The sequence below is a fragment of the Balaenoptera musculus genome, chromosome X (assembly GCF_009873245.2).
Source record: "Balaenoptera musculus isolate JJ_BM4_2016_0621 chromosome X, mBalMus1.pri.v3, whole genome shotgun sequence".
In the NCBI taxonomy this organism is placed as follows: Eukaryota; Metazoa; Chordata; class Mammalia; order Artiodactyla; family Balaenopteridae; genus Balaenoptera; species Balaenoptera musculus.
In genome coordinates, this window is record NC_045806.1 from 53,928,395 (window position 1) to 53,940,960 (window position 12,566).

At 42.0% G+C, this 12,566-nt stretch overlaps 1 protein-coding gene across 1 annotated transcript in view; it reads left to right on the plus strand.

Annotated features, from left to right (window-relative positions):
• AR (androgen receptor) overlaps window positions 1-12,566 on the plus strand; it is a 174,570-nt gene that overhangs the window by 148,355 nt on the left and 13,649 nt on the right. The window contains exon 4 of the mRNA XM_036840747.1: window positions 6,919-7,206. Within this exon, the coding sequence (XP_036696642.1) occupies window positions 6,919-7,206 (288 nt within the window). The remainder of the gene's footprint in view (window positions 1-6,918; window positions 7,207-12,566) is intronic.

A 12,566-nucleotide genomic window follows, 5' to 3' on the forward strand; every position in this document is an offset into this window, starting at 1 on the left:
TAATTATCTTAGGATTCTTAAACCTGTCAGTTTGGCCCTCAACCTTTGGCTCGAGACCAGTTGACCAAGATGGAAGACAATATTTCTTATAGGTTGCCACCCTAAGCAGTTTTTCAGAATGTTTTCTAGCTAGAGATTCATTCTTGGAAAATGTCATAGCCTGCCCATTGATATACACCTTTACAGAATTCAGAGTACTTTCATTGAGATCATCTCACTTTCTCCAAATAACAGTCCTATGAAGTAGTCAGGTCAGATGAGAAAACTGAGGTGTAGGAGAAATCAAGGGATATGTTCAAGGTCAGACATCCCATAAGAAAGTGAATACCACCACCAATAATAAAAAGCCCTTTCTTGTGAATAACATTTTAGAACTTTGATGTCATCATTGCATTCTGCCTCCTTAAGTACAGCGAAATTTTTCACCCTGCTACGGTCTTGGAGGGTTCTTCTGGTGGTGTAGAATCTTCCCTCTACTCTCAGACACCACCACAGTGTCTATATCCCTCTTTAACAACCTTATTAGTTAGGTGCTAATGTTATCCCCAATTTATAGATGAGGAAATTGAGGTACAGAGAGGCTAAGTCTTGCCCAGAGTCACACAACTAGTGAGTAATACAGCCAGGCTTAACACTGAGACAGTCTGACTCCAGACTATTTGCTGTTAACTACTACCCTTTGTACATATATCAAGAAACTAAGAGCAAAAGCAGGAAAAGATGTTCTGGAGACCATACAGTGAGCTCCCCTGGATCTTAATCCAGTGTTCCTCTGAATATCTAAATCTAAAGTTGTACAGTGAGATCCCCTGACTCTAATCCTAGTGGATGGAAAGATGGTTGGCATGATTTAAGCCAGAGGCTACAAATTGGTTTTCCGCAGGCCAAAACTGACTTGCAGAATTGTTTGTCCAGCACAAACAGACTTGGACTGCCCCTAGGCAGGGCATCAATCACTTTCCCTGTCCCCAGCCCACCCCATTTATGTTCACTAGGCTGTTTAAGATCATTTGCGTATCTGCCTGACTAGTGAAGATATTCGAGTTCATGACCCATACATTTAAGCATTATAATATAAAAGCACCTGCACACACACACATAATTCAGACATTCACATAAGTACAGCCTAGTCTGGTTTCACAAAGAATTTGAAGCTCTGCACCAAATGTACCTTTGTGTTTATTTAGCATTTAGAATTACACTTAAGACCTAAATTCAGTTTTATAGGCAGTTATATGCTAAAGAAACTCAGTTACTTTTTTTCATCTCATAATGTGTCAGTCTTCCCTTCCCTTCTCTGCCCTATCTGGTTCTCTGTTAATCCTGCTGTCCCTTCTTCCCCATGTCCGAGTTTGGTCTCCCGTAATCCAGTCACTCTCTACTCTTTAGGAATGGATGGAGAGTGAAGAAAATCATTTTGGAGGGCTCACTATGTGCCAGGCATTCTCTCTCATTTAGTTCTCATAAGTGTCCTAGGAAGCAGGAAGCGGCTCCCCCATTTTATAAAGGCGGAAACAGAATCTCAGAGAAGCTAGGCAATGGGCTCAAAGTTATTAAGCTAGTAATTGACAGAGCTGGGTTTGAATCCAAGATCTTCTGATTCCAAAGCCTATTATCTTGTCTATACCACAATTTTGTAAGGAAAGTGTATTAGTTTTCCACTGCTGCATAACAAATTACCTCAAATTTAGTACCCATTTATCAGCTCACAGTTCTGTAAGTCAGAAGTCTGACACAGCATGACTGGATTCTCAGCTCAGTGTCTCACAAGGATGAAATAAAACCATTGGTCAGGGGCTTCGTTCTAATCTGGAGCTCACAGTCCTCTTCCAAGCTCATGTGATTATGGCAGGATTCAGTTCCTTGCAGTTGTAGGATTAAGGTTTCTGTTTCCTTTCTGGCTGTCTGACAGAGGCTGCTCTTAGCTCCCAGAGCCTGCCCTCATTCCTTGCCATGTGTACCCCCTCCACTTTCAAAGCCTGCAACAGAGAATCTTCCTTATATTGAATCCCCCTGATTTCATGAATACCCTTCCGGAAGAGTCCAGTCCCTTTTAAGTCTTATCTGATTAGGTCAGGCCCATCAAGTATAACGACCCTCAAAATTCAACTGACTTGTGACCTTAATTACATCTACCTAATCCTTTTACAACAGCACCTATATTGCTGTTTGACTAAATAACTGGAAGAAGGTATGTGTACACCAGGGGTTGGGAATATTGGTGGCCATCAAATATACCTACCACAGGAAATCATTCTTTTATGCTTTAAATTCCATGGTGAGATTCAAGGAAGAGAAACATCCTTGACCTTGGGGAGAGGAACTTGAATTTTCTAAGACTTTGTAAACTTTACCGCACCTTGCCTGTCCCCTGCCCAAGGATGAGAAAACCTCTGTCTTGAGGTAGCAAGGAATAAGGCTGGAATAGTGCCTAGTGGTCATAGTGGCTGTAGAAGCTACAGATTAATCACATCTACTTCTCCTGAGGGATGTACCATTGAACCTGATTGGAAAAATCTTTCTCTGTTGCTGTAGAGACAGCCCTCATAGGGGTCTAATGCCACTATGCTGAATAGTCAGTTCCCCATAGGGTCCAGGCAGCAGGATCCAGGCATGTTTTCAAGGGCTCTATTCCCTTAAAGATTGGGTACAGACAAGGATGTGCCTTGACAATGTCCCTTTCTTGTCACTGCTTTGACCTACGATTGAAAGACAGTGATGAGATGCAAAGTAACTCACACACCATTAGAACTATCAACCTTTACTGTCCCCTTTATCCTGGCTTCATCACTCAATTTGAGCAAACCAATGGGTCTCTGTGGTAACACAGGGGCCTGACAAGCCTGAACCTCACATGAAAGAGTTAGATATGACTCTGGGGCTCAGGTGCAGGAGACAGGAGGGGTGTGGGGGCGGCCTTCATGGATGAAAACAAGGCCTTGGGCATTGAGTAACAGCTGAGACTAGCAAGCCTCATTGTCCAGCATTCCAAGTCGTCTAGCAACATGCTGGCCTCTGCTGCACAGAGAGAACAGAGGATCCCCCGGCAGAATGAATGGAATCTGATTTCAATTATGTTCAGTACAGTCACCCTCTTCAGGCAGAGAGGCCAGAACACCTGGTGCAGCTTGGTCCACCGTGGCCGCAGGGACAGCAGGTTACCCAGGTCCTGGAGGCAAGTGGGAATGCAGATTCTCTTTCTCAAGCAGATGCCATATAGGTCTAGAGGAGGAGGATATGAAAATACCAGCCAAGTTTTCATTAGCACTATGCAGAGAAGGGGAATTATTTTAGGTTGATGGATTTTCCCCACAGTCTCTGCACATATTGATCTTGCTTGTAATGAGTTTGCTTAGGTCCACGAGTCATCAGCCCACTGAGATCTGAGTCATTGGTGGGAGAGTCAAGGTGACAGAGCATACCTCGCTGATTGCACCAGCACCAATTCTTCTCTGTGTCCTTCCACCTTTTTGAAAAACCCATGGATTCTTCTATATACAACTCATTTGGATTCATTTTTTAATCACTAGCATGAGTAGGGCATGACAAATGGGACAGCTGCCCCAGAGAACAGTCTAGATTCACAATAGTATTCCATAGAACTTTGTGAGATGAAGGATATGCTCTGTAACTGTACTGTCCATTGTAGCAGCCATAAGCCACATGTGCCTTTTGAGCACTTGAACTGTGGCTAGTGAGACTAAAGAATTATATCTTTAATTTTATTTAATTTTAATTAATTTAAATTTAAGTAGCCACATGCGTCTAGTGGCTCTTGTGTTGGGCAGTGCAAATCTAGAAGGAGTTCAGAGAGGCAGGTACTGAGATAGAGTAGAAATGACTTACTCAAAAAGAGAGCTGGTATGGTACAGGGAACTCTGGATTAGGAATAAGAGCCTGGTTCTAGTCTCTGCTCAGCCAGTAGGTGACCACACTCACTCTGGCCTCAGGCTCTCCATCCTTGACTTGAAATGTTGGATTAACAACAGAAGTCCTGAAATAATGGCTAAGGCCTGAATTCAACTTTGGGATACAGATGAGTTTTAGGAAAAATCTAAAATATTATATGAACGCCTTCTAGGAGTATGTGTATGTGTGTGTGTTATGTGCACATGCATTGCAGGGGCAGGAAGGCGGTAAAGCATTCACTTCAGTTCACCAGAGTTCCCACCATTCTCCTATAAACACACACACACAGACATACACACACACTGTATTACTTGTGTAGACGATGAAGGTATATTAATTCTGTGAACCCCCTGGATGTGATGAGTTCTAATGACCCTTCCTATTTTGTCATGCTATGAATCTCTAAGCCACTATAGTTCCCCAAACCTATTTCTACTTTGGGCAAATGACTAGAGGAGTCTCATAGCTTCTGCCTTTTCCTTTCTGTATTTGACGCTAGTTACTGAAGTTTAGAGTCACGGGTGAGGGTGGAAGGCAGGGAGGATATAACCCTAGCCCTACTCCTCAACTCTATTAGGCTAGAAGTAGGGTTTAGGGCTTCAGACTCCTTGTGGATGCAGTATGATATAGTAGAAAGAGCATTGGCTTTATAGTCAGACTAAGTTAAGATTTTTAGGTTCTGTTTCTTGATAGCTGTGTTACCTCAGTTTACTCACTTGCAAAACAGAGATAGGAAATATTCCTCACCTCCTAAGATCATTGTGGAATTAAGTGATATAATATGCTTATGAAGTGAAGTATATAGAAGGCTCAGAAAAAATAATTAACCTTATATATCTTAGTTCCCTCAGGCATAAGGCTAATTATATCTCTGTCTTCTCCCAGGCTGAAAGGGGGACTACATGGCCTGGCAACTTCTGAGCCCAAGGTCAGAAAGTACCAGTGATGGGGAAGAGAATGTCTACCTCTAGAACCTGTACCAGGGGAGCAGATCCAGAAGGCACTTTCAGTCTGTGGAGCTGCCTACATGAGCCCATGTCAGCAATGGGTTCCCCAGATGACAAAAAATTTTAGGGGCCAGGCCAGTAGCTCTGGGACAAGATGAGCTTAGCCCTGCCCATACCTCCAGCTTGTGCCCTTGATGGGAGGTGGGAGTTGACAGTGGGTGTGCATATCTCCTATTACTGACTGTGCCCAAACCTTGCAGAAAAGATTGTTGGACAAGGTCATCTTGAACTCTGTGTTGATTTTCCAGGCTTCCTTGTTATTTTACCCTGAGTTCTTCTCTGGGCTCTTCTTGCACCACCAAACCCTCTATTTTCTCCTCCTCTACCCCGGTTGTTGATCCAAACATGTGATTCATTCTTTCATTGATTTACTGAGTTGTACTACGATTGGAGTTTGCATTGCAAGACTTATTTTTCTAATTAGAGCTGAAAGTCAGTTCCAGATAAGTATCTTTTTTTGCAGGAGCCAGAAACAGATCAGCAACAGGTTTTGTTGTATTTATCCATTAAAATTGAGCAATCAGCTTCTCTCTTTGTTTTATACCTTTTAAATTTTATTATTATTATTATTTTAAAGAGATTAGGGATAAAGTGGTTTATGGTCTGTCCCGGTACAACTGCCTATGCTAGATCTCAGAGTTATGGCCTTTTCAATTATTTATATTTCTGCCAATATAAATACTAAGGAAAATAGCACAATGTAAACATCAGGATGCTCAAGGACCTGTAAATTGTGTGTATGAGAGCACAGTGGGAGGATGGTTCTTAAGGTTTGAGTTTTAGATTATTCTTGTTTTTTTAAAATAATGTTATTTCTATCATCCTTTTTAATGGATGGTTCCCGTTTTACAGGCAGATTATAAAGGTAGGGACATTCTGTTATTTCTTTGATACAATTGGGGATTTCAGACTTCAGCTTCTCTCTCTCCCCTTTACTAAAGATGAAAATCAATATATGTGTTACAGTGTATGTTCAACTATGAGTGTAAATGTCTGACAATACCTGGGGCTGTTATAGTTGAAGTGAGAAATGCTGCAACACCAGAAAATTCCCATTCATTGACCCCAAAGTGGGATGATAAGTCTAGTCCTTCTCCAAAAGATCTGCCTTTCTAGTCTCCTTCCCTAGCAATCTGCTAGACATGCTAGACATAGACACAAGTACAACATTCCCTTGATTTAAAACATTCTATATTTGCCTATCATCTGTGTGATAAAGCCCAAATTTCTTAATATGATATACATGCTCCTTTAACGTCAAACCCCACCTTTGTTTTCAACCTCATAAATAGCCAGTCTCCCCACATATACAATATACACTCCAGCCACACTGGTCTCTTTTTCCCTTAAACACTCAGTGCTTTTGTTTATGCCCTTTCCATTCCTCTCTGCCTGGTGAAATCCTCACTATTCTTCAAGGTCCAGGTCATATATCACCATAAACATTTCCTGACCCCACCTATGCAGAGAGATTGTTGTTCTTCCTCTTTTGTTAATACTCCTGTTGTAACATTCACCAGTTTGACATTTTCTAATTGTTAGAATTGTTAGCAGGCATTTATTTCTCCTCTACCAAACTGGGTTAGGGCCTATGTTCTTTTCGCCACCCAAAAGCAAAGGCCTAACAATGGATGTCTGTTGAATGAACAAATGAGTGAATCATGAATATATTAGTAAATGATTTAATTGAAGGTCCAAGGTATGAATACTGGAGACTGCATTTAGGCAGAGCCCAATCCAAGGATATACTAGGTCTGTCTGGCAAGAGGATCACAGAGAAAGCAAGATATGAAAGTTTGAGTTTAGTAGGAATTTAGAATGATGAATCATTCACTTAACCAGTGTTTAAACTGAGCACTTGTCCTTAAGGAGTTTAGAGTCTGTGACTAGGGAGAATGAACACCCTTGTTTTCTTAGCTCAAACAGCTTTTCTAACAGGGTAACTGTGCTGTGTGTTTTTGGCCACTGATAATAAATCCAAGTTTCCCTTCTTTCCCAATAGCCCGGAAGCTGAAGAAACTTGGGAATCTGAAACTACAGGAGGAAGGGGAGGCTTCCAGCGCCACCAGCCCCACTGAGGAGCCAGCCCAGAAGCTGACAGTGTCACATATTGAAGGCTATGAGTGTCAGCCCATCTTTCTGAATGTCCTGGAAGCCATTGAGCCAGGTGTGGTGTGTGCTGGACATGACAACAACCAGCCTGACTCCTTTGCAGCCTTACTCTCTAGCCTCAATGAACTGGGTGAAAGACAGCTTGTACACGTGGTCAAGTGGGCCAAGGCCTTGCCTGGTAAGGAAAGTGGGGGCATGGGATGTGGGAGATCATATTCAGTGAAGCCTCCTTTGGGCCAAGCACCATGTCTGTTTGCTTCCCATCCATTAACTCATGCAATCCTCACCATAACCTTGTGAGGGAAGAGATTGGTAGAAATCCCTACATTAAAAATAAGGAAACTCAGAAATCAAGGAGAAGAGCAACATTATCGAGTATCCTATATGCCTCACATCAGCACACAGCAACCATGTTTCTATGTTCAACCCACAGATTTAGTCAGCAAATGTTCCCATAATCATGGATCACATAGACATACCCTTATATGCCTTAAGATGCTCTTCTATATGTACACACACAGGTTCACCCCAAAGATAATCTTGAGCCTAACTGATATTCTGTCTTTAATATTACTTGGAACCCATACCATGGGAACTCTTATAATATGGTATGATAGAAGGAACATGGGGTTGGGAGTCAGAACAGTTAGGTTCTAGTCTTAGCTCTGCTGGTAACTCATTATGTGATCCCTTCCCTTTCTGGGTCTCAGTTTTTCCATCTGTACAATGTGTGAAAAGTGGTTTGGACTAAATTGATGGTTTTCCAGTTTTACTTCAAGGAACTCTTGGTGCTCTTTAAACCACCTTAAGGAATTCCCTGGCAGTCCAGTGGTTAGGACTCCATGCTTTCACTGCTGGGGGCGTGGATTCGATCCCTGGTCGGGGAGCTAAGATCCCACAAGCCGCGCTGTGCGACCAAAAAAGAAAAAAATAAAAAATAAATAAAATAAACTACCTTAGCATCATCATAGTGGAAGGAAACATTAGGTGATAGTGAAAGAAATATGAAGTGTTTTTCTAACTTCTGCATGGATACCTCCAGTGATGGGTAACTCACTTCCTCTCTTGGCCATCTGTTGCTTGGAAAGGTCTGATTATTAAAATATTGGAGCTTAAAGAAGCCACAGAGATCCTCTATCCAACGATTCACAAACGTTCCTTTAGCAGCCAAACTCTTTTTTTTTTTTTTTAGAAATTCACGTTCTTTTACTTACTTATTTATTTATTTATTTATGACTGTGTTTCTGTGCGAGGGCTTTCTCTAGTTGCGGCAAGTGGGGACCACTCTTCATCGCGGTGCGTGGGCCTCTCACCATCGCGGCCTCTCTTGTTGCGGAGCACAGGCTCCAGACGCGCAGGCTCAGTAATTGTGGCTCACGGGCCCAGTTGCTCCGTGGCATGTGGGATCTTCCCAGACCAGGGCTCGAACCCGTGTCCCCTGCATTGGCAGGCAGATTCTCAACCACTGCGCCACCAGGGAAGCCCCAAACTCTTTATTTCTCAAAAACATGATACACAGATCCAAGTGGAGCTGGTTGATTTAAAGCCAGTGCCTCTCCCTCACTACCCCTAGAGAAGCCTCAGATCACTCTTGCAGAATCTTAGTGCTCCAGGGAACACAGTTTGGAAACAAGAGAAGCATAAACTCTTTAAGGGTTCTCTTAATCCTAAACTTCCATGATTGAAAGATTCTTTTGAAACATCAACAACCAAACCTCTCCTTGTGGAGTCAAAGATTAACCTGCCATTTAATAATAATTGTCAATCAGATGGGAATTTATGGTGAACAGAGCAGTTTCATATGTATTACCTGATTTGATCCTCATAAGAATCCTGTAAAGTAGGGATCTTTTCCCTGTTTTATAGATAAATACACTGAAGCTCTGAGAGGTGATGTGCTTGCCCACAGTTGCACATTCAGAAGGTATCAGGGCCAGAACTTGAGCCCAGGTCCCCTCCTAATTCCAAATCCCCTCCTCATCCAACTCTACCCATAGTCTGTGTAGCACCCCTGTAGTTCTCTAGCCTCGGACTTTACAGTGAGGGACCAAGGCTTTATCCAAGGCCAGTTGGGTCATAATGTGGACTTGCTGCCTTGGAAGACATTGCATGTTGACTGTCAAGCCCCCTTTTTGTCTTTCCAATTCACAAGGCCCAGTTACAGCCACCAGATTGTCCCTAACCCCTTCCTAGCTTGGAAAGCTGAGGTTGACTAGCCAATTAGATCCCTGGGAAGAAGGCCCAAGGACTCTGGCTGCATATACACTGTGCCAAAAACAGAGAGTTCACACAGGGAAGAAAAAAATACAAAGAAAAAAAAGGAAGAAAAGAAAAAGTTGCTTTAATTCTTATCACTTATTCAGCTGGGTGTCTTGATGTCATGTGTCTAACAGAGATTCAATTTAATCTTTCCAAGCAGTTGCCAGACACCTTAATGTCTCATTTTATAAGATAGAACCTTTTCTTATATATGATTCCACTTAATCCTCATAGCAGTCCTATGAATCATAAGGACTTTCACTCCCATTTCAAATGATAAGGTTCAGAGAGGTTAATTAACTTGTTCCATTTGGTCACTTAACAAATGCAGCCAGAGCTTGGGCTCACACCCTCTGAGTTCTAGTTTGATGGTCTTAACAATAACCTGGTGCAAGTCATTATGGCACAATTTGTATAACTGGGAGTCACTGGATTTCCTCAGCCTAACCTCCAGGGTGGGAAGCCCTTTCCTTACATTAACAAGTCTGCAAGTTAATATCAGTTCACCATCTAGCTTGTCTAAGGAAATGATCTCGGACCCTGAGTAATTTAAAGAATAGCTTCACAGCTGCATAGCACAGGGAGATCAGCTCGGTGCTTTGTGACCACCTAGAGGGGTGGGATGGGGAGGGTGGGAGGGAGGGAGATGCAAGAGGGAAGAGATATGGGAACATATGTATATGTATAACTGATTCACTTTGTGATAAAGCAGAAACTAACACACCATTGTAAAGCAATTATACTTCAATAAAGATGTTTAAAAAAAAAAGAATAGCTTCAAAAGAAAGCCAAGTACCACATTCATTAGAACTGTTATTCATATTATCAATAATCACCTACTAATTCATGTTATTTGCTAATTGAACACATTGAGTTCCTGTCCTTTGAGAGGCACTGTGCTAAGTACCTACTCAGATCAATTTTGTTGTGAAGTTTTCTGTGATAGTGATGATATATGTAAATTGCCTATTATAGCACCTGGTACTTTAGTAAATGATAACTATTGAGGGAGGGCGAGTAGACTGTATGTACACAGTATATTTATAATCAGATGTATCTGGCTTGGAATCTTAGCTATACACTAGTTGTGTGACTTTGAGCAAATCACATGTCTGCAGTACTTGTTTCCTCATTTGTAGAGATGGTAGAACAATTGCTACCTTGCAGATTGTTATCAACACAGAAATCAGGTATAAAGAAAATCTAGTATAATAGCTGAAACATAGAAGATGCTCTGTAAATGGTGGGTCATTATTATCAAGCTTGAGTACTAAACCACTAAAATCATTTTAAGTTGCCACTAGTTTTTCCTAAAAGCTCATTCATGGGTCCCAAAGATGAATTGTCTTCTTTGAAGACCTTGGCTGCCAGGTGCACTAAAGCAGCAAAGATCTCCTAATTGACCTATCTTTGGGTATGTCCTTCCAGACTAGACATGAGACTATAGGTTTCTACTGAAGATTGCTAAGAAATGATGTTGATTGGATTCTAGTGAGAAAACAGAATCTCAGGTTAGCCTCTGCTCCCTAACCTGTTTGGTGTGTTTCATAACCTGAAACCATGACTTCTCTCTGTTTCTCCAAAACAGCCTAATGCAGCGCCAAATAGGTGTTGAGTGAATGAATGTATGTTGAAGGAAACCTGTAGGCTGGAGCTACTGTTTCCTCAAGTCATTCCTTGATAGCCGTACTATCTAAGCAGGCTGCTTCAAAGGCTGGGCATTAGCGGGCTAATTTTCCTATAGGTCTAATCTGATTACAATACCTAACTCTGTTCTCTAATGCCCAGCCTTTGAAGCAGCTATGTTGTTGATGCATATACAGTAATTAGGCTTGAGTTCTAAGCAGCTCTCACTAAGGACCGTTAATTAGTATTACAGCCAAACTAAGCTTTCCCTTTTGCTCCTCTTTGTTAGTTCTCTGGCATCTCAGGGAGGGGAAAATCATCAGTATTGATGGCTTCCTTGGTATTTGTACAGTTTAATCCTCATCCCCCCATGCACCCTCATATTCACACACTCACCAACCAAGGCTTTCCTTGATTCCCATTGCCTCCCACCCCAGGGGTTCAGGGTTCAAGCTCCTGGGGCCCCTCCCAAAGAGATTCTTTGATGTTCCATACTTGACCCTGGCTTTTCATCTCCTACTGGAAAGAATCAGTCCCAGGTATTCTGTGCTACAGAAGGGCTTCAGGCAGGAAATACTCTGGGATCTGAGGCTCCAGCTAGTCTGTTAGCAGACTAGCTCCTGTGAAGATGTGAGGCACACACCTGGGAGCTAAGATTGCAGTCAAGGGTGGTAATGTGAGGAACTCTAGCATCCTGACATCTGGTAGGCTTGGGACCTAAAGGAAAAAAGGGTAAATAGGGGGTGTGTGTGGCAAGAACCAACCAAACAGAACAATGTGTCTAGATAGTGTAGACTTCAGACCTGAGCCTATGGCTAAGAAAAAACTCATGACCTTGGTAGTTCTTGAGCTGTGTTGTTCAGCAGTAGTATGGGAAAAGCACTGAAGAAGAGAATTAGAACACGTGGGTTCTAGTCCCATTTCAGCCACATACAGACTGTATGAGCTTGGGGAAGTCAGTTAACTTCTCTGGCCCTCAGATTCCTTGTTGGCAAAATAATGTCATATTGCCCACACTCTAGGGTAATTGTGAGGGTTAAATGAGGTCATCATCAGGAAAGTTAGAAGCATTATCCAAATTCATGTAAGCATTCCTAATAAGGTAAGTAAGACAAAATTTCAGATAATTCTGGATCTGTTAAGGAGAAGATAAATGAGGCACTGGTAGGGGATGAGCTCTGAGGTGATGCTTTAAGTATACAACTATTTGGAAACCTCCAGGAGAGCACAGCCATATCTGTTCTACCTATGTGGAGGCAGCATCTGGGAGCCTCTGTTCTCTGAGCTTAAGGGAGGTAATTTGGAGATCATCTATAATTCTCATTTTATAAAATGAAAAAATGAGGGTCCTAAGTCTAATTAATATTTCTTAAACGCCTACTCAAATATCTGAACTGTGTTATATACTAGAGAGGAAAAGATGAATAAGAAGGGAATGGTCCCTGTCTTCAAGAAGTTCTAAGTCTTACGGAGGAGACAGATATGTGCATAGATAAATTCCAGTACAGTGTAATGAGTGCTATAATTGGACGGAGCTACTTAAGATTCAGTAAGATGGTAAAAGAAGAATCACTAGGTCTTCTGTTTGGATGAGTTGGAAGAGACATCACAGAGGAGGTAGGCTTTCAGTGAAGACTTGAAAGATGAGTAGGT